The sequence below is a fragment of the Desarmillaria tabescens genome, assembly GCF_030435595.1.
Source record: "Desarmillaria tabescens strain CCBAS 213 chromosome Unknown EV420scaffold_13, whole genome shotgun sequence".
In the NCBI taxonomy this organism is placed as follows: Eukaryota; Fungi; Basidiomycota; class Agaricomycetes; order Agaricales; family Physalacriaceae; genus Desarmillaria; species Desarmillaria tabescens.
In genome coordinates, this window is record NW_026848312.1 from 1081397 (window position 1) to 1103646 (window position 22250).

Genomic DNA, 22250 nt, shown 5'->3' on the forward strand with positions numbered 1-22250 from the left:
GGTAGCAAGCCAATAGTATTGCGCTTGGCTGAGCTCTGCAAACGCATGAGGATCTACTCTAAAGTACCTACTTTTATACTAAATGTACTTTTACTAGAACTTTCCACACTTTTCCTCTTCCTTCTTCCTTAATAAGCGAACTCGGCATGATGCCGGATTGCCAAATCCCAACAGTATAAGTAAACCGTCCCACGATCGGGATCTTCCATTGTTTATGCATCGATCCCTGATGGCATCATTGTATCCTTGCTGAAGAATCAAGAGGGATGCTTTCTTTGGACATAGGACCTGCAGTAGAATCGTCGGCTTAACACAGAAGGCAACAATAAGCAGGAGAGTAGCACGCTGAGAAGACGGCGAGAGAAGATGACATGGTCGGGATGCGGCCCAAGTCGGAGATCACCGTATCATCGACGAATTTCATACCTGTTGTACCCGTACCCTTACACCTTAACCGACACATTTTCTGGTTTTTCATATGTCGTCGTTTCACACGAATATCATTTTTCATGAGTGCAGTTTCTAATAATGAAGTATTCCTTTTTTATGGCCCTTCTGGTTCGATACAAGGATCACCAAAGATCACATGTCCCCTGTTACTGTATTGCTGTCTTTTTACGTTCTTGAGGCCCATTCTCACCGCAAGTACTACCGTTCTCATGGCGTCTTCTGTGGTTAAGTGCATCCATTCTTTATCAGGTAGTATCGACGGTTTCTATCACCGAAGGGTATAGCCAGTCGGGCGAGCCATTATCTTTGTGCTCCAGTAGGCTCCAGTCCAACGCCTTTCTTGTCAACCTTATTTCTTATCTTAGGGCATTCATGGAGGCGCTTTCTTACTCGGCGAGCATGTGGTACGACGGCAACTCTCTGTGACAGCCGGAGTTTAAAGATGGCCCAGTACGCCGTTGTGGTTTGATGGTCGTCGTGAGATCATCGGTTGAGCAGAACAAAGCGCCCGTTCACTAGCTGCAACGGAACTTCGCCTTTTCTTTTTTGCTCTACGACGTGGTGCTCCAATCAACTCAGTCTCACATAGGGATGCTTCTTCTCGATGTCATTTAAATTACGCTGTTCGCAGGGACTTGAAGCTATCTGAATCACATACTCGGGCGGCATCCGGGCGGTTGACCAACTGATTTTGCTCCCGATGTTTTGCGGACGTATTCTGAATTAAAAAATCCGAAGTAGCTAAAGTCGATGAGGACAAGTTCATTGCATAGAGGCGATGCCAAAAGGCTCTGCTCACAGATTGTCATTTCGAAAGGTTCGGGCGTGCATCCTGGTTTTGGTTACTTCCGTAGGTTAGATCGAAAGATTGGAATTCATTCTCACAATTTGATATTTCAGTGATATCGACATCGCTATTAGCTAAAAGGGTTTTGAAGACTAATGTTAGCCCAGACTTGGCCCGAGAAGCAACTTCAAGCCATTCGTGGACTTTGGGTCCCCAGATTCTCAAACTCCGACACCTTATAATCAGGCCGGCATCATGCGATCTTCCTTCAACTTCAGTCCGTTATCCCTCTTTTCTCTCCTTCATGTCATCAGCAAAGAGCGTCGCAGTCGTTACTGGTGCTGCTCAAGGTATCGGGAAAGCAATCGCTCTTCGATTAGCAGATGACGGTTTCGATGTTGCCGTGAATGATCTCCCACTCCCTGACAAGATTGCAAAGTTAAAAGAGGTCGAGGAGGAGATTATCAGGAAAGGTCGCAGATCAGCTATCTTCCCTGGAGATGTATCAAGTGACAGCGACGTCAAAGGTATGGTGGAAGGTACCGTGAATGCGCTGGGTGGACTGGATGTGGTATGTTATTTTATATTCATTTCCTACTATGTCTACTGACGGCCATCTTTGCCATATAGATGGTTGCGAATGCTGCTATCTGTCGTAATGCTAATATACTAGATTGTGCGTACAACCCCCCTCTACCCAGTTTCACCGTCATGCATACCCCTTCACGCAGACACGGTAGAACAGTGGGATCAAAGCTTCGCCGTTAATGCACGAGGCTGCTTTCTCTGTTATCAATATGCGGCGAAGCAGATGGTGAAACAAGGACGGGGAGGACGGATCATTGGATGCTCGTCTTCTGCTGGAAAGCAAGGTCGGTCGTAAAACTTCATTCAGAACATCATGTTGGATGATTTCAGGTTTACCGATGATGTCGCTGTATGGTGCGACTAAGTCGGCCATTCGGGGACTAACGCAGGGAGCCGGTATGCGCCCATTATTGTCTTCTACCTCTTTTTTGATGGCTTCTCGGAGATAGCACTTGATCTCGGCAAGTATGGAATCACCGTCAATGCGTATGCGCCAGGTGCCAATTAATAGTTCTTGAGATTTCCGACGCGCTGATCACTCATTGATTTCAATGTGCAGGCGCGGTAGATACCGAAATGTGTACGTATTACACGAGTTCCCAGTAGCCCCTTGGCGACTCATCTTGTTCTAGGCAGAGATGCTGTACTCCAACAGGGAGACACGAACGAACTGATTACGACGGTATGATTTCATTCGCATGTGGATAGCCTGATTGACAACGAGGAAAGAATGTGGCCCGCTCGGCACTGGACTACATTGGGCAACCTGAGGATATAACAGGACTTGTATCTTACCTCGCGTCCAAGGAGTCGCGTTATATGACCGGTACGTACATTGGTTTATTTATCTCCTTTGTCGTAATAAATGAGTACCTAAGGCCAAACAGTACGTCTTTATTAAATCATTGTAACCACAATCTGCTGACTCCTACTTGCTTAGTTGGGAATCAACGGAGGATGGTGTTTTGATTAACAGAAGTTGTTCATTTGTAATCTATTATCCAATCGCATAGGTCATCTATCAGACGATACATTGAAGTATTGCGGCCAGAAATGTATCCAAGGGCCAAACTCGTCCCTTGTACCACAAGAATAGCCGAACCATCTAGGTGTTGGAGACCATCGAGTACGTTCCAAGAGTCAATTCAGGGCTAAGAAGCCTTTGATCTCGTTTATGGAATGTTCGATAATGCAGTGACGCTGATATCGTAAGCGCCCATCACGATCCTGGAAATAACCAGATAATTCAGTCGCCTCGACGGTTCAACATCAGTGATCGGCGTTTTCCGAGCGATGAGAATTGGAATAGTAATCCCTTTCCCATTGGTAAGCGGCTCTCGAGACGTTGAATGACCAGCAGTCGAGAAAGAGGTTCTTGACAAGACCCAAGGCAGGAACCAAATTGGAAAGTCTATCATCATGGATGTATAGTTAAATATCTTCGATCTTAATACAGACACTGTAAAGATACATGTTTTTGGAGGAACAAAATGAAGAGAAAATACAAAGATAACAGCAATGGCCTGGCGATATAGACAAATTATTACGCCTCAGAATTTTTCGCCCGGAGAAACATCCCACCTCCAAAATATCTGCAGTCAGCTTCCTGCGATTCATTACCCGTGTGTTCAATATAGTCCGTCCTACTGATCTCAACGATTTCCGAAACAGCACTCAGATGAAACTCGGTGGGGCGTGAGGCTATAGTGTCCATTCGCTACAAAAATTCCCTATAACTATAGTGGAGCGACTTTTGTAAAAATCCCTATAACTATAGTAATGTCAAATGATACGTATCTTGTAGGGATGCCATCACTTTTTGATTCCTAATTATACGTATCCCTTGTAGCAGTCTCGCCAGCCCTAGCTAGGTCCAGAAACTGTTGCCGTATGGCTGCCGAGTTAGGGTCCACGGGCACTGGATCGGCGTTTGTTGCTTGGGCCCGAAAAAAAAAATCGCAGCCCAGAAAAATAATATTTAATGATTTACTATTGCCTCCCGACCCATGCGCAGCCTATTTTGGCTGGATGCGCCTGTGCGTACTTGGACATATAAAACTGTGGGAAAATATCATTCCCAATGCGGTAGCAGCTCTGTCGGCTTTGAAAGCTGGGTAAAATTCTGCATTGCACACGGATTATTTAGGCTTGGTTTAATTAGAATACATTTATGTGATATATAAATGCTTAATAGAGTGCAAACACTGTCATTCAACTGATACGCAAACAGGAAAATGCCACTCTCACCATGGTCAGAATTTGCCGGATGCACCCCAATTAGGGGCGTAGGATAGAATACCCTTGCAATCCCATACTCCTAGGGCTTTCTGTACCTCGAAAATATGATAGTCATATCTACATTTCATGATTTTACATTTTAGGCCAATAAATTAGCCTTTAATTCATGTTTATTCGACTAATAAATGCGAATAATGGTGAGACAATTGTTGAATTCAACTTTTACAAAAGTATGCAGCACAATGTGCATCTAAATAATGATATAAAAAATGAGAAAAAGACTTCTTATGTGAATTATCAATGATACAGATGCATATATGGATCTGCCCTGAAGTGAATATATTATGAACACTCGTAGTATGCAAAACAAGCTTGTGAACTTTCGTCTGATTCTGTTTTCACTTCTTATGCATGAAACGGTATAATGGTGAGACTATAAGCAGATCGGGGTGGATCAGACCATAATTTTGACTTATACTAGACATAACCTTGCATTTTCAACAAAAAACATACCTATTGAGATGGTGCACAGATATATAGAACTGGTATTTGCTTACAAGTGCCCTAAAATGTGGGGCAACCAACGTAAATTGAGGATTATCATGAGATGAGGGTATCCTGTTGCATTAAAAATTATATATACACAATCCTTATACCTATAATACAAGATTCCGATATGCTTTGTGGCATCAGAGAGTGTACATCAAGCAGTGGAAGCATCCCAATGATGGATTCTGCTCGGTCGATCACCCTGGACCACACAACCGTACCGTGATCGAGTGGCTGTGCAGCACCATTTTCTGTTCCTCTCCACCACGTTCACTTCCTTTCCTGCCCTCTCGCTCGTCTGTTTTGCCCATTGTCATGGGTATATGGTACGTTTGAACTGTTTTTTATACTGACATGTCAAATTTAGGTCTTTTTGGCGTATCCGGCAGCCCCAAGATCCCCGGGTAGTGACCATTTCATCCCCACCCCACGCGTAAGCCCTCGCCCGAGGCAGCACTGCCAGATATGACTGCAACACTGTACGTTGACGATGTGACCCATGCACCCCTGCCATTGCCCTGATACGACCCATATTCTGCCACGACCCATCCCATGCCCCCCACACGCACATCGACCTCGATCATCATTGGACACGCAAACGCGGCACGATGACGACACAGGATATCACTAGGGTTTCCATATTGGACCTCATCACGCAGTGGGACGGCACCTGTAACAGTGACAACCACAATGACAACGACGACAGAAAAGCCAGGAGACTTCGAGCACGATGAGGGTTAGGGTGGATCTTAGGCTAGGGATGTAGAGGGAGACTGGGCAGCATACTGGGGAGGAAGGGGGAGGGCGGGAGGGCAGGATGGAGACCAGGCCGCCGACGTCCAACGACGGCAGTGACACTGACGTCTGTTTGGGCGTCAAATGTCCTCCAAGACATGGGGGATTTGATGGTGGTCTCCATTTTCTCTCACGAGCCCGCCATGACGTTCATTAGTGCCATCGATCCCTAAATTATGGAATACAAGACTGGTACGCTCATTTCAAATGAGATTGTGCCTGAGCACCCCCGGCACCTTGCCATTGCTGTATATGGATAAGGTCTTGTGATTTTTATTAATCAGACTTGTTATTTTCCATAAGCAGCTATAGACTCAAAATAAATCAATATATATGGATACTTAAATAATTTATTAAAATTCTAATCTGGGTTCACGAATAGCTGAAGTCAAGGGAGTAAATGAGATCCTATCTCAATCCTATCTTGGTCCATCATCTGGCTCCTCACTCATCAATTTAGGTATGATGCTTCTCTGACCTTAGAGCTTGAGGACGCAGTTAATGTCATATTTGCACTGAAAAGTCTATTAATTGGGAGATATCGCGATGGGACGATCACTGAAGCAGTTTGCTGACCGATATTGGTGCGAACCTGAAAAGGCCTGTATCGATGAAATCAGCACCACAGAAGACCAATTTGGTGCAATTCTTGACACCATTATCCTTGCGAAGGTGATGGACATGGCCTGCATCTTTTTGTGTATCCCGACTCGTTCATACTATCCCAGCTTTCGTGAGTTAGTCATTTCTTGAATGTGAGAGCCTTCCTAATCCTGTCTGGTAGATTCAGGAGCCGCTGGAGCAATGGACCATGAAGTTGAATGAACTTTACACATTGCTTGGTGCATATAGGAACAGATCAATGCCAAGTCCATGGGCAACTAACCAACAAGAGAATGTCTATCACGATATTTGCCTCCTGGTGAACAACCAGAAGGATGAGTCCATCAAAACCTACACCAATGCCCTTTGTATTTTGGATGGCATCGCTTTTCATATTCGCTCGGTGCTTTGCCTTGTAAGGGGATCCAACACTGTTTAAATCAACTTCTGATTGTTTCTTTGCAAAAACTTTCATTCGTAAAGGTAAGATTCCCTTAGTATTCATGGTACTCGCTCTAACTGTAAGGTTTGAACACTCGGACCACCTCAGAACTACAATGATCTTTGAGGAGACTTTTGAACAAAATGTGCAACGTTGGAAGAAAACTTTCATTGATGCCGTTGCGATATCACCACTCCTGCTCATTCTGTACCCAGGTTCCGGAGAACATATCTCCATCTCGCTTACTTTACAGGTAGGAGTTTTTTTTTACCATCTCGCAAAGGTATCACTGATGTTTGCTTGCAGGTCGGAGGACGACTTGCATCTTACGGAAAACCGGAACTCCTCCAACGTATTGAGGAAATGCTCTGGCATTGTATTATCGGTGTCGCGTGGGGCTGTTGGACAAGTGACACTGGATTGACAAACTTCTTGACTGAGGCTGCACCATTGATCCGAGGTGACTCTGAGGGAGCGGATACCTGGTTTTCTGATGCATTTGCTGCCCTTGTTCAGTGTAACCAAATCCTTGGCCTGGAGGTTCGTGTAGGATTGGCAAATGTTGCTTGGCTTAATAATAGTCGAAACTTCGAGGGAGCTCGCAAGGTGGGACCCCAGGCAGAACAACGCAGAGGACGTTCATCATCGCCGGCACAGAAACACCGAGTAAAACGGAAACCAAGGTCTTGCAGTGCCCCTCCTCAATTAATTCTTAATGCCTGCCACCTCCCAGCTTTTACACTTGGTTCGATTCCCAAGGTTCACCGCCTCTTGACATTGCAAGTGGAACAATGGGGCCACAGACACTTTCCGGTGCTCTGGCCCCATCCACCAAACACTGGCTTGAACATTAACGACCTCCCCACCATTGAGCTCGGTCAAATCGGTGAAGACGGTTCTTTGTTTGTTCGAGCAAACAAGTATCCCTTCTTGTATCACCGAAAGAGGCAACGATCTACATCTGTATCAGCTAGCTGAAAGCAACTAAAACAAGATCGCAACCTAGCTTGTTCTGGAACAATGGTTGAGTCTCCCCCCATTTTAGTGGGTGAAAGATACCATACATTCTATCATTTGCCATTGCTTAGTAATGTATGTCACCCATCCCTTTTTCGAAATCCTATAAATGATGTTTTTTAGGAGGTTCAAGATCGAGCGTTGCTGGATGGATGGCATAAGTGCTGTATTAATGCCTCAGTTTCACTTTCTGTAGCACCCACTGTAGAGTCAGCGCTGGTATATCACCTGGATTTCGATTTGGCCATCAACAATCCTGTTCACACTCTTGAACGTTTTCATGACCACAACATACTAGTGGTTGGTGCAACGACATCTCAGATCACTTGGATGCTGTCATCACTTTCTAAGATTGGAAATCCTGATGCAAATCGAGATTTTCAAGGTTTGTGTTTTTTGTTTGCAACACGACAATATATTAACACAGTATACAGACCACCAAGGACAGGGCCGTGACATGCGTCTGTCTTTACATGAACTGCATGAAGAAAGCCAGGAAAATGAAGGTCTTATTTTGAGTGTGCTTCATCTGCCCTGCCGCACTCAGGATTTGCATCCCTTACAACTGTAAGGAGCGAAAATGAACTCTTGTTTCAAAACTGACTTATTCGTAGAATTTTTTCCAGTGACATGGGAGTTTTCAAACAGACGTCTGTTAACACAGAGCGCATCTTTCAGACAGAGGGGTATCCTGCATCCGCCACCCACTTCTGGTATGTGGCAACGAAAAGTGCTATTGACCGCATCAAGCCCTATTGTCTTGGGGTTTGTACAGTTATCCAAGTTCATTGTGGCCACCAGCTTTGGTACCTCTTTCAACGTCGTGTTAAAAAGCGTGACAAGTTGATACATGCATACCATGACTGGGATTTTGACTTCGTTAATGACCCAAAGCAATGGAAAGCAGAAGTTGTTGTCCTCGAGCCTGGTAATGTCCTGTACGTCCTTTCAATGATATGGTGTGATTACCACTGATAACAAGAATAGTTTCATTCAACCAGGCACTCTTCATGCAGTAGTGACACTCGAAAATTCCATTGTCAGAGGACAACATTTTTACACTACTACAACTTTGTCAAAAACCATTTCAGGTCGGGTTGATACTTATATACATGGGGTCAAAATCGAGAGAGTTCTGTACTTCCAACTGAGGGATCTCCTCTTTCGACTGATTTTGTACCTTGAAGATGGGCTGAACACTGATAGTAAGCCAATCAACTAATTGTTTTCTCCGATGCCTCATCAGGATGGTTTCAGGCATAGAAAATGATTCGTCCAAATTCAAGGTCAATACAGCTGAAGGGCTTCTCGACATAGTTGCACTCGGCAACTTGCTCCTCTCCCTTCCTGCCTTAGACATTGTCGCTATTTTCGATGCTCATAAACCAGATGCATATGGGCCACGCAGTGAGGGGAGACAGGCATATTTTGACATAATATATCGTCTTCAGGAGCAGTACTCTCTGATTCTCTTTCCTGACACACCACTTGCCCATGATGCATTCACCAAACCTTTGGATTCTCTGGTCTCACTTCGCATTGCTGATTTTGCAAAGACTTCTGCCATTCATTTTGCATGGTCTTTGATACTATCTGCAAGGAAAGCACAGGGTTGGCGGAAGGTGTACTTGAAAGCCTTCAAACAGTCAGTGGAGAGGACACTGGACTTCTTTTTCGCTTGTACTGGAACGTTGGGAGACTGTAAATATGTGTCGATAGACCATTCCATCTTAGGCCCACTTTCTTCGTCTGGCCAAGGGCCCGTCCACTTGGTATGTGATTTCCCGGACAGCATTCATCATTTAACCTGAATCATATAGATGTGACTGTAGATGAATGGGCAGTGATGGTGGTGAAAGAAAGAGTTGCTGAAGTCATGCAATCTCCGGACTGATCAGTATAAATGTACTTTCCTGTATATACTTCCCAAATATGTTATCAGTGGTTACGATTTTGGATGTGGCCTACCGTGAAAACTTTGCTCTCTGTATTCAAATGCGCTATTGCATATTCCCGGAATGATTGTTACATTGGACCCTGAAGTCCTTTTTTCAAGGACATGTACTGATGACAAGTTTATCAGAAGCTTCCAAATGTCCTTATTCCCATCGCACTCATGTGTCTGATCCTATCTGAACTTCAAGCCTTATAAAAGCTCTCATCAGGTGTGACATCAGCTCTCCCTCTGATATCATTGGTGACAGCCTTAACCCTGGGTCAACATCCTTTGCTGGGGCTGCCCCGTTGCAGGAAAACAAGGCAGGTGCAGAGGCTTCAATCCCCGTGGAACAGAAATTCCAATCCTATGTACTCTTTCCGGACGGCGGATGTGGCAGAGAGCATTCACTCCGAGTCAGTAATTTTTATACACTCCGGTTCTGACCTTGATATTTTCCTCAGTGTGGAGAATGAAGAAAGTATTCCCACCGACGAGGAGACAAGTGCTGCGTTCATGACCAACCATAATTGTCAAAACAAGTGATCACTAGCGCCGAATGGCAGGATCTGGTGCAGTATGACCTTGGTGTGTGAGGATGCACAGTAGCAGACGTGATATGGAAAAAGGGATGCAGAATGTGGGGGATTTTTGTACCTGGAACCCCTGTTGCTTGATGGCATTTCTGACTAAGCAGGCCATCCAGCTCGATGACCATTTTTCAAATTCCTTCATCGAGACCAAAAAAGGAAATCGAGTTCAGACATTGGACTACACTAATTATGACGCGCGCTCTCCATTCGACTTGTTCTAGTCACTCCATTCATTCCTATGCATATAATTGGCTCATTTCTTTATTTCTTTAAGGTTGTGTGATGATTTCCCTGCCTTTGAGGCATCTGAATTCTCCCGATGTGTCTCAGGCGGTGACTATCCGCATCTCCTTCCTTCCAACGCTGGTCAGTAGTGACTTTGCCGCTACCATTGACAAGGAAGCATCGGGCAGAGAGACCATTCAGTGTTTATAAGAGAGACATTAGGCTGACACAATAATTTGTCCATTCAGTGTGGATGTCACAAGAGCAATGTGGGGATTGAAGATGGCTGGATCTTGTCATCTCAAACCTCAGTTCTCCATTTTATGGTATTAATCAGCATTTTCGATGTGTAGTTGCCTTCATCCATATTGGAATCTTATAGTATGCACCACAGGGCATGATTTTATGTGTCCTAGGTGAGAATAAAAGTGAAGAAAACACCCTGCCCAAATCAGGCATCGTCATCCAGCTAAAGCGACTCAAGCCCGGCTTTAGCTGGCTCCTATATGGGCTTGAACCTAGAATGAGTCTGAGCCAATACAGACTCAGGCTCGCCTTATTACTATCGATCAGTGGTCACCATAATCCTGAAGTCTTTTTTAAGCAGATATCACCCCATGACAAGCTAATCTGACTCTAATGTCATTGCCGTCTTCTATCTAAAATTGATCCGAAATACATGCCTGCATGCCGATCATTTCGGCCATTGCCTCTGGTGAAATAAAAGCCTCCGTCAGGTGCGACACCAGTCTTATCTTCCCCATCAAGATGCCATCAGATATTGTTGGTGACAGTCCCAACTTGGCATCGAAGTCCTCTGCTAACGCTTCCCCGTTGCAGCAAGACAATCCGGGCGTAAAGGCTCCAAGCCCTAGGGAAGGTGGTATTGAGAACCCGAGTCCCGCAGCAGAAGCACAGACCTCCCAGTGAGTAATTTTTTCACCCCTGCGTTCGGAGCTTGATATTGCTATCAGTGTGGAGGATGAAGAGCCCACTCCGGTACGTGAGGAGCATCATGCCCCGCATCCATGGCCAATCATGGTCGTTGAAACAACCGAAGACTTCATGGACTTAGAAGACTTGGATGTTCACCGTATCATCACTGCCACCGAAGGTAGAGTCTACCTCGGCATTAGCATTCGGTACGCCAGGGAAAACTAAAGTTTCAGCTCTGTTATATTGGCTTCTGTGTCTTCACATACAGTTTTGGATCGAATGCAGTTTTATGAGCTTTGTTTACTGGTCTGTTGTATTTTCAATACATTGGAAATGTTGCTCTTCTCTTTTCATAATTTGGTTAATTCCTTGTGTTATTTCTGCAATATGATATTACGACGTGAAGATGACTCAGATATCTAGCACTTTTTCATCGTCATCCTTGTGTAGGAAGTGACATCGTGCACTTTATGGGAGGAAGGCAATAATTTGTATATAACAAGTAGCACAAGCAAGCAGCAAAGCTCGCTCCATTCGATTTGGTCACACCTTCAGCTGTCCATTTTTGCGTAATGATAGTCAATCTTCAAGGGCTCGAAAGATTGCCAACTGTCCTGACATCGATAAGGCTACTCGCTTCCCTCCCCTCTATTCGCTCCCACATACTGCCTGTGCTGCAGTTTCCTACCACTCTCCCAATGTATTGCACTCGGATGCTAGGAAATGCCAGGACTATCGACGGCAGAGACCACGACTATTGCAGAACTGACATGTCAATGTTGTATTTGTGTGGGAAATACAATCTGTGCTTTGCAGAGGGGGATTTAGCGTATAGAGACCAATCAAAATGCGGCAGGTTTTGCGTCGGTCTTTATACTAGGATTATATCGGATTCACAACATCCTCCCCAAAAAGTAGCCTCATTTGCATACCAAGTTAGTCGTATAGGTAACCCCTGTCGCTCGATGAGATTTATGACTAAGCAGGCCATCCAGCTTGATGACCTAATTTCAAATTCTATCATCGAGATCAAAACAGGCAATAGGTCTAGACTTCGGACTTTGCACCTTGGCTTCAAAACTGCCAGAAGCATGTTTGCTGCTGCATATCTGGCGTGCAATGCACTCAGCGACCACTTTGCTGAGAAGACACACAGCCAGGGAAGCCTGGAGCCCAGCAAGTGATGAAGCTTTGTTAAACGCAATTGCTATTCTGCCCATAAATTCATCCTTTCTTTACGCCTGAAAACAGTCTCGACTGAAGATGAATCACCATCTCCTGATGTCACTTCTGAGGACTTCGCTTTCAGTCCTGACGCTCTTGAATCCGCAAATAAGCTGTCTTTTGAAGACTTTGTCCGACGCATCCTATCAAGCTCCTGCTTGACTTGGCCAAAATCACATCAGTGGAAACCATCTTACCATGTCACCAAATTATGCTGGCTTGAGTGCCACATAGCAGAGCTGTTTCAATTGTGAGAACTTGGACTCAAATTCAAGCAAATGAGCATCTATCTAGACCAGATTCAGATTCAGAGAAGGAGAACATGGTCTTCATGGACGAGGTAGGCAGCATACACCAATTTCCTTGCCACCTTTTCTTATATGTCGTACCAGCAGATGACCTCATCATTCCGTTCCACAAGCACCAACCTCATCATGAAATGCATCCCTGCTTGGACAGCCCCAAGTGCCTCTGGCCCGATTATAATATGATTTTCTCCTTTTTTTTGGAATGTATATTTTGAAACAGCAAGTGCAACCTGTAATGTAATTATGTACAGAGCCTGGAAGCTCATCCATGACAGGGGTGGAATCCAAGAATGCGCAGATATATTTTGAGTGCGGGTTAGCACTTGAGTCATATTGCAAGAGGCAAAAAACGCAGAAACTAGTATGATTGACAGTCATTGCTTTACTTTAGCCACAATAAACATAGTTTTAAAATTGTTAGAAGAGAAACATAAATTGGCCAAAGGCTGTCATGAAAAAACACACATCCTTAGCGCATACAAGTATTTCATACGAAGGCATTATAGAACGGACTTGCTTGGCATGTACTCCGAGTGCATAGATTCATCCTCACCTGACATTGGTTCTGACTTGACGTCAGATTCCTGAAGCTCCTCGGGAGCATCCTTCTTTTTCTCTGTATCATCGTCCTTTGACCCACTGTCATCTCTGCCGTGGCCATCCTCTTTCTTTCCTAATTCATGGTCATCTCCATCACTATCATCTATATCATCTTCAACGTCAGAGCAATCAAAATTGGTGGCTGTATTCCAGTCGAAATAGGCACCCGGATCTGTTGTGATTGTTAGATTAGCATATGTGTCAAATTCCCCACTTACCAAGGAGGTCAACTTTCTTGCGAACCAAAAATATGGGCCTAACACGCAAACGTGCCACCCGTCACTTGTACGCATGGAGAAAGTCAGTGGTCAGCTCCATTTGCAAAAAGGTCTCCAACGAATTTGCAACATCTTGACGAAATGAATCAAAATTAAACATGAGGGATTCATGTTCTCCCTGAGCCTTGCGCACTCTTAAAGCCTTTCGAGCGTAGAAGATCAAAGAATGCCCAAAGTGAGCCATGGAGCTTCTAGCAAAATCCCCAATGTCGAGAAACCGAGCATAGACGCTTAATTTGTTGTCAACAAGGATGGTGGAATCGATGGAGGGCTCGACGGCATTATTTTCTGCAAGGAAAACTAAACCAAAATCCACCCGCAGATGCCGGATTATGGATATGTAGGCACCTACGGCCATGGTGATTGCGGGCCTCGTGGCATCGGCGGAGTCTGGCAGGATGCAAGGAAGTAAGGCTGATCCGAATATACACAGATTTCCCAACGCAATGAGTTTGAGCAGTCCATCTCTTGTTATACTGGGAATGTCTGTGTCTTGAGCTAGTAGTATTGGTAAAAGCAAAGAATGCCGCTAGTTAGAACCGCTCACTTTCAGGACCTTTCTCACCAATAACGGTGTGAAAGTAACACATCATACGAAGGAGGAGCTGATGAAGCTCCGGGTGTACAACATTGATGATCCTGTACCCAAGCATACACGTATGAACCCAGCCCGAGATGGTTTTCGAAAGGGTAACGGTGGAATAGAAATGACCGCCCCTCACAATGCAGTTCTCGAGCGTCAGAACAGCATGATGAGTATCCGGATGCATATAACTTCCTTCGTGTTAGCATGTTTCAACATATTGCAGCATGAACTTACAAGGCAGAGCCGGGTTCCAGCAAAACAACTTCGGCCTCCCATTCCCTAGGATCCGGAATAAATCCAGGCGCCCAATCACCCATATACTCGTCTATATGACTGTCTTGTCTTCGACTCCCATGATGCTGAAACACATACCACAACTTCTGCCCACAAAGAACTTCCACGAAGGTACCAACACCGTGACAATCAGAATGAATATAACTGATCACTCCTTTCGTCGCGACTAACCAGAAATTTGTTGCTGAGATTGGATAACTGGCATCGAAGATATCTTCTGGAAGGTCAGATGTCTGCTCAAAGGCTCTGATGTGGCTTGATACAATCCTAACATTCATGAGCCTCCAAAATGAAATGAGCTAAGGTTTTCAATGTACAATTGTAAAGGGTGTCCAGTTTCAGAAGTGCTGCAGGGCAGAGAGAGTGCGTTTAAAACACGTCCTTCATCTTCCAGGCCTTCCTCATATATTTCGTGTAAGGAAAGATTGACGTGAAGATAGTCCTTTGTCTGGTCGGAGCTTCGCCTTTGATGATCTAGTGGAGCATAAGGATCAATATTTCACGGAAGGAGTGAGCCTAACCTTGGACCTCTCGGACAATATCGACATTGCCAACCTTAGATAGGTCGTTCAATGACCAGGTGAGAGGTGAAGTCTTTGTGCCATAAAGGAATATGTGGTAGTTACGGAAGGTCTCCAGGGTCGCCGTAGGATTCTTCATTGCATTGGAAAAGCTCAGAGTCACAATCATTGATTCTTCCAAGCCCTTTCCTGTGTCGGGCTTGTACCGGGGACTACCTGTCTTGTCATTAACAACGCAATCATTCCAACCGCGAATGGTGATTCGATCGTCAAGCTCCTAATCAAAAGTGAATATCTAAGATTTCCGAGAGAGAGAGTGTACTAACATTGGACAGCAAGGGAAAAAAATCACAAGAAATGTACTCCTTTCTCTTCGGATCCCAAAGGATCGGAGAAACGATATTTGCCCCAGAACGAGAGAGACCTCGATCGAGCTTGGTTTTTTTCAACAAAAGAGTGTCCCCAGTATTGCTGAAAGCTTCGGATTGCGCCCTTTTCCGCCCTGCGACTGATGGAATAACCGTAGTCATTCCTATGGATGGCGCCATCAACATTAACTTCTGCCAGTTTGAGTGGATGTCTTGCGTTAGTCTTCGTTCATGTAGGATTTTTTGTTGTCGAGATAATGGAAAGAAGTTTTGAGAGCTTTCCTTCCGAACGGGAGGAAGCTCTCCTATGATGATGTCCTGCACGGATATCGGATCAATATCTTGAACTGTCGGAAGGGGCATTATTGGTGCATCGCACCATGGGGGTGACAACTCGGGTCGTTCTCTGAAGTTCAGATAGTTTTCATGCCCCCATTTGTGTACTCGATAGGTTAAGATTCGATGAATTCTGGGTATTGATTCAGGCATGAAGGGTGCAGCCTTAGATGGAGGGAACCGAGGGAGGCTTGATGACCTTCCTCGAGTCTCTAACTGTAACCGTGCGACTCTACGGGGAGAGCGGGATCTTGCTCTCTCTCCTCGTATTCGATCCGTCTTGCGACCCCCTCACTTAATCCAGCCCTTCCTGCTTTTCCTGAGCCATTCGATCATCTCAGCACCCACCCTCGCACCCAAACCTGCGACATCATTCTGCCGGATAAAGTGAATAGCATGCTCGAACCATGTGTCCTCCCCATCAAATTCATCCCAAGGTGTGGCACCTGATTGCTTCTCCCTCAAAGGTTTCATATTGTTGATTAGTGGACTGATTGCTTCGAGGAAGTCCGTTAATCCAACCTCGCTTGTCCAAGAACCCCAAGCGATACCAATAATGCAACGCCAAAGGAGTTCCTCAACTCGTACGATGAGGTCTGGTTTTCCAATCGAAGACAGCCTTCCACTGACCTAAGAAAACGTAAGCGATGAATATCTGAAAGTAATAAATGATTTCTCACTTGCAAAGCAAGGGACGTATTTAACGTCTGACCCATGCCTTGTCCCATAATAAGCAGAAGGGGAGAGATTGCCACGGTGTTTGCAAAGCTTTGCTTCCAATGAGGAAGGCTCTGCTTAAATTTCTTCAATGTCTCTTCGTTGCCCATAATCGTTTGGATGTCAGGGTGATTAAAATTCTCATTGATAAACCTTGAAATTGGTCAGGATATTTTCTTGACTATCGAAAGCTTCCTACCTTTGCCAACGTGTCGTTTGCTCAACTCCACTGTGCTGAAGAAATTTTTTGTCAGAATACAATCAAATTGCTATGTAAAGAACAGAACCCACGTAACAAAGTAACCGGATGTGAAAAGCCACTCCATCCAACACAGACAGTACCTTCAGCCAATTTTTGGCTGACTCGTGCTTCCAATGATGCACAAGACAAACATCGCCGTGCAAGATCTCCTGCATAAAGGAGGCCCCCGGGGCCAAGGGAGGAAGTGGCATCGATGCACGTTCCTTATACATGCGAAGGGAAGTCTGAATTTCGGCTAGTTTCTGAGGCCATGATTCTAGTCACCGTAAAAACTGATGACGAGGGTCAGTCAGAAAGCATTATAGGGCATTGTTAGATATAATATACCCCCATTTGATGCTCGTCAAGACTTATTGACTTCTGGAAGCTTGGATAGTAAGACCTTGTAGGCAGGCAAAGAAAACCAGCTGCAATATCTACTGCTCTCACGAGTATAAGGGTCTCAAGGTGGCCCGCAAACTTGGAAGCGTTGCGACCACTGCCGATATTGTCAATGTGATTTTTCGGTTTACCCCCTTTGACCTTCTCCCAGCCTTCATCTGCAATTGACTTTAGGGACCGGGCCATGGCCATCCCAAACTGCAAGAACTTTAACTCTATATCACTTTCCATCGATCGCAGATGAAACCATTGTTCAGGATCCAAAGGTGTCTCAAGGAATGCTCGGCAAATGATCGGAACAGACCAGACCAATAAGGACCGTTTCGCAGCAGTGTATCCTGTTGCTTCATAAATAAGAAATTAAGCACAGGCCAATCCTCCGATTTTAAGAACAGTTAGTGTATACCTGCAGGGCTTTCAACTGGAGAAGAATGGTCAATTGACATGTTGGTGCGGAAGAGAAAAGTGATAGTGTGGGAAATCAGATCCAATTAAAGCCGTTCGGCAATCGCCATGACTACGTTTTTCCAGGAGATCATGTCCAAATTGAGCAATTTGGCCTCGGGCGATGTATGCTTCAGTGAAGACCCAAGGAGATGCAAAACGTTGCATAAAGATGAAAAAAAAACTACGAAAGGAAATCACTGCACAAGGTATGTAGCAGATTGTTTCTTTGAGTTATTTTTGCCATAAAGAAATTTCAAAAGCCTACTCATAGCGCTTATAGAGCCATGGTCATATTCATATCGAAGAGATACTCATATATATTGCTACATAGTGCAGGGCGTATTATGAAGAATGTAAAGAGGGGTGCATCATAGAAACACTGTGACTATATACCTTCAGGGACAGTAGTGAAATTTCCTAGGAAATGGTGCGAGCACTTACACACCTTGACTCTATGCATTGCACACCAGATATGCAGCAGCAAACATGCTTCTGGCAGTTTTGAAGCCAAGGTGCAACTCCGAAGTCTAGACCTATTGGCTGTTTTGATCTCGATGATAGAATTTGAAATTAGGTCATCGAGCTGGATGGCCTGCTTAGTCATAAATCTCATCGAGTGACTGGGTTACAGATAAGAACAATCCCGCTATTTTGCAAGGTAAGGATTTGACTAGATTTTTGGGTGAAAACTGTGTTTGTCCTGAAGAACACATAGACTTTCGAGAGGGAATTGCATGCGATGGATCCCCAATGTTGTAGGAGTCTGAAAGACGCCTCCAGGGTACGTGATCCCCACAAAGTAGGAGAGAAGAACGAAGTCGTATTGTCGAAGCCAACGAAGAGGGGAAGCAAAACATCTGGTATTGAGATGGGGGGTAGGACCAGTGAGGAGGACGGATAAGTGCCTCTTGAGGGTCCATCGGCAGGATTGACAGCGCTGGTGATATATCTTGTGTTGACGTGGAGGTCGTTGGAGGTAGGGGAACTGCGCATTCATCGGAAAATGTTGTTAACGTCTGTATTGCGGTGGTGGCCATTCCACCAGCCTTTGACAATGGATTTGCGGTCTTCATGGAGCTTAACACGGGAATTTGAGAGTTCTGGGCAATAAGGGAAAACTGGATCTAGTAGAGAGATAAAATCGTCGGACTTAAATTGCTTTGAGAGCATTCGTACAAGAAATTTGAAACCAAGTCCCTCGGCCCATTGCATATCTCATTTTCCGGAATTCCATCCTGGTAGAAGTCGCGAGGCTGACCATCTGTTTCCGATAATAATCGTGATTCCGATACCGGAACTTGCATATGAGAATGCGGCGATATCGATGACTGAACATGGACCCAGTATAATAGGAGAGGGGTTGGAAAGTAATTGGGACAAACACCAGTTGAGAGGAGGGATGGTGCGTTTTCGCGCATGTCGTGGCATGAAAGGATGGTCACTGGCAACTGCAAGACCCATGGGAACAACACAGGTGATCGGAGAGGACATGAACGTCTGTTGACAACCAATTATGGATCGCAGACACATTTTTCTCCTGCTTGTCAGATGGTAGAGAGATGGCCCGGGTGTCCAGATTCCAGAGGATACCCGTGAATGAGAATGATGGCAAGAATGGAACGTGCTTCCACGTGATGTGAAGCTCTTGTGATATAGTGTCGGTGTCTTCGAATTTATAGGTGAAATTTGCATCGTCTGCCTCTCGTTGAGAAAGACTAGATCGATCTCGAACCGAGCAGAGACTGGTATAGTGATCTCAATCGTGCATGACCAGAATAGCGTCGCGAGACACATCCAGACGACTTTCAATGTTGCCAAGGAGGTCTTGATGCTCCTCACATTCAACATGGTCAACTACAGGCGATAATCTATGTATGAACACGTCATCTACGGTTTGAAAGTCCATGATATCGACCTAAGTCATAAAAGTGTGTCCTGGGGAGCAGCCCGAGCGTGTAGAGCAATGGAGGGACGACGCGACATTGTGGTGAGAGTGAATTCCAAGTTCGGACACACATGCCCACAGTGCCAGATTCTGGCCATGACTATTTTTAAGTTCTGCGCATCCCCCACTCCGCCCCTCGATCAAATCCTAGACTAGAGCTTTTGGTAAAATTTGAAGTTCGAACTGCTCGTGTGCCTTTGACTTGCCGGCTGATATAAGCTCATTCCAAAGAGGCAGGAATGGCTGCGGACCACCAATCCCCGAAATGCTGTCATGTACCTGTAGAAATAGCTGGAGATAATATGAATGTCATCTAGGGCTATGCAAACACGCTCCAGAACATAAGTCATGAGGGAAACAAGGCAGAACACTGTCAGATGAGTTTTCGACCCTCTGGGCTAGACAGGCCTGTCGGGGCTACATTGGGTGATGGGCATGCAACAGGGAGGATAAACGAAGTCGATCAACGTGCGTTAAGTGTTTCCACGTGGTCGGCAACTGTCGGGGTTTCAAATCTGCACCCACGCATCACGCATACTGAGAACTTCTTAGCTCTAAACCACCATGCCGCCCGCTAGAGGAACGAAACACCACCGAAAACCACCATTGCCTCATGATCTGGAAGGATCGGAGCTGTTTGTCGTTGAAGATGACTATCCTGCACCTTCTTCAGTAAATTGTGGGAAGGGTAAACAACGTATGCCACTCAGGGACATCATCGAAATTTCATCAGACGAGGAAGACACAAGTTCTAAAGCTTTGTGTATGAAAATTTTGGAATTGCAGGCCTTTGTCAAGAAGCTTAAAAAGGTAAAAATAGTGACGTGCATTGAACTCCTCCGTTTAATTTATTCTCTAGGAGACGACAAAAGCGAAATGTTCACAGACAGAAGCTGAGAAACAAGCTGAACGTGCTGAAGAAGCACTGAAGATTTCTCAGGCGAGCATCACTGGGCAATTTCAATCTAGTGAAATGATTGTGAGGTTCTTTTCTGGACCGCAATGACAGCCTTGACTGACCCATAGATAGAATCCCTTAAAACTGGAACCCGATATTACGTGTGGCACGTGTGCCTCACCGATGTGGTCGCCTTACCTGTAAGCACCACCTAGTTATGCTGAAAAATATGTCCATCCAAACCAGGTTACCAGGTTGCCTGAATGCAGGCATATTTTCTGTGAAAGTTGCCTACTAACATGGTTCGATACCATTGACAAACATTATCGGCAGCAGCACCCCCATTACCATCATGATCAACCTATCCCGCTCCCCCCTTTTCTCCAGGAAGCAATGTCCTATCCCCAGATCGAACCCCATGAACTCCTGCAGTTGATCAAACAGATAACACTCGAATCTAACAGGCCAGTCTTTACCTGTCCCAACTGCCAGCGAAAAGGTGAAGAACCGACCAGTGGAAGTCTTTCCGATGAAGTCTCTCGTCCGAACAGTTGCTGCTGCTCTGGGTGAGAATAGCCCTGCATCTGATGGCAAAGAACTTTATAAGAATCCCCGAGAAAAAGGGCCATGGGATAGATTCTTTCTTCATTTGTAATTATGAATGTGTATATTTGGTGATGTCTCAGTGCCTTTTTTTCCAAATTACTGTATGAATCTTGATAGCACTTAACCGTTTATATACAATTCACTATCTTTCGAATATCTAGTGTCAATTGGGTGATTTCAGATGAAGCAGTATCCGGGGTGAAAATCGCGGCTCTCTTTTGTAATTTCCCAATGATAGAGTAATTTTGTGAATAGTTTATCACCGTAACACCACCAAAAAAAAAAGGAAAAGCAGTGTCTGTGGTCAAGGGAAAATGACGAGCCAGCAAAGAGGTGAGATATTGATTCTTCGGAGGCTCAACATCGACTCAAAAGAACTGAACAGTCAGTCCTAACAGGGACTCATCATTGAGCATACGCGACTGTGGTATCAGTGGGATTAGAACACTGGAGCAAGATAGGGCGTGCAGTGAACAACAACGCAAAAGGGCAGTTAACTGTCAGACCAGGGCATTGAACTTCGCTGACAACTCTGTGAGGAGTGTGGACATAACGCCAAAAAATGTAGTATATTACCAATATTTACGAGCTACTCTGTACATAATAGTGAGACTAAACATTGAGAACTGAAGCTTGTAGCAGCCATGCACACTTGTTCCCAATAAGGTGGGTTCCCATGCCCGGTCAAGTGCCGCAGTGACCTTGTTGAAAATGCAGACCTACAATTCGGGGGTGGCAGATCATGGCAGTGGCAGCAGAAAACCTCAGTTTTAAGGATCTTCCATCTAAATCTAGTACTCTTACCTTCAGTGACATCTTTATACTGTTATAAACATCTCATTTATGATTTGCGGTGTGTTAAATTTACGCCAAATCATGAAGAAAAAGTGCCAGAGCGATGCCGAGGCTATCTTGCCATGGGCTCGGCAAGATCAATATGTCATTATTCCCTATTCGAATCGGCCAGCTCCAACGGCTGGAAGGCATGGTGCTCACCAGAAAAGGTAATGATCTACCAGTGGTGCTCCACTACCCCTAGTCAGTCAATGGTGCTTCAAAGTCTCTAAATCATGTCATACTCTTGGTAACCACCACATGTGCTCTGCAATCCACTAGGTGCATCAATGTTAACAGACGTTCGTTCACGAAATATTTGAAGCCTGATAAATCAATCGCGAATGGCCCAATAATTGATTGATCACACCATGAGAGTGATCGAAGCATTTTCCAGATGGTAGTGAATTCCGTTGAAAAACTTGTGCCCCAGCTGTCTGTGGATCAGAATGCATATATTGCTTGTCCATCATCTTACTAATGGAC

General features: G+C 45.0%; 6 protein-coding genes across 6 annotated transcripts; 3 read left to right on the forward strand and 3 right to left on the reverse strand.

Moving 5' to 3' along the window:
• Positions 1-1541: 1541 nt before the first annotated feature.
• Positions 1542-2798, forward strand: EV420DRAFT_1763174 (NAD(P)-binding protein; the record flags this gene model as incomplete). Its single annotated transcript, XM_060480732.1, has 10 exons — positions 1542-1808; positions 1868-1913; positions 1969-2109; positions 2156-2221; positions 2275-2322; positions 2385-2405; positions 2458-2507; positions 2555-2651; positions 2704-2711; positions 2766-2798. The coding sequence occupies 10 exons, from the start codon at positions 1542-1544 to the stop codon at positions 2796-2798; spliced, it is 777 nt and encodes a 258-aa protein (XP_060332412.1).
• A 2230-nt stretch (positions 2799-5028) lies between these two features.
• EV420DRAFT_1478803 (uncharacterized protein) lies at positions 5029-5507 on the reverse strand (the record flags this gene model as incomplete). Its single annotated transcript, XM_060469536.1, has 2 exons — positions 5029-5282; positions 5399-5507. The coding sequence occupies 2 exons, from the start codon at positions 5505-5507 to the stop codon at positions 5029-5031; spliced, it is 363 nt and encodes a 120-aa protein (XP_060332413.1).
• Positions 5508-6567: 1060 nt separating this feature from the next.
• Positions 6568-9316, forward strand: EV420DRAFT_1641633 (uncharacterized protein; the record flags this gene model as incomplete). The annotated part of the gene is made up of 8 exons (XM_060477264.1): positions 6568-6705; positions 6759-6992; positions 7593-7854; positions 7904-8036; positions 8084-8407; positions 8457-8674; positions 8727-9241; positions 9302-9316. The coding sequence occupies 8 exons, from the start codon at positions 6568-6570 to the stop codon at positions 9314-9316; spliced, it is 1839 nt and encodes a 612-aa protein (XP_060332414.1).
• A 1675-nt stretch (positions 9317-10991) lies between these two features.
• On the forward strand, positions 10992-11452 carry EV420DRAFT_1478805 (uncharacterized protein; the record flags this gene model as incomplete). The annotated part of the gene is made up of 3 exons (XM_060469537.1): positions 10992-11149; positions 11198-11365; positions 11428-11452. The coding sequence occupies 3 exons, from the start codon at positions 10992-10994 to the stop codon at positions 11450-11452; spliced, it is 351 nt and encodes a 116-aa protein (XP_060332415.1).
• Positions 11453-13191: 1739 nt separating this feature from the next.
• Positions 13192-15827, reverse strand: EV420DRAFT_1641635 (uncharacterized protein; the record flags this gene model as incomplete). The annotated part of the gene is made up of 8 exons (XM_060477265.1): positions 13192-13463; positions 13510-13547; positions 13581-14067; positions 14117-14343; positions 14390-14716; positions 14767-14923; positions 14971-15247; positions 15297-15827. The coding sequence occupies 8 exons, from the start codon at positions 15825-15827 to the stop codon at positions 13192-13194; spliced, it is 2316 nt and encodes a 771-aa protein (XP_060332416.1).
• A 138-nt stretch (positions 15828-15965) lies between these two features.
• On the reverse strand, positions 15966-17480 carry EV420DRAFT_1641636 (uncharacterized protein; the record flags this gene model as incomplete). The annotated part of the gene is made up of 5 exons (XM_060477266.1): positions 15966-16304; positions 16355-16544; positions 16591-16625; positions 17083-17372; positions 17441-17480. The coding sequence occupies 5 exons, from the start codon at positions 17478-17480 to the stop codon at positions 15966-15968; spliced, it is 894 nt and encodes a 297-aa protein (XP_060332417.1).
• Positions 17481-22250: the final 4770 nt, after the last annotated feature.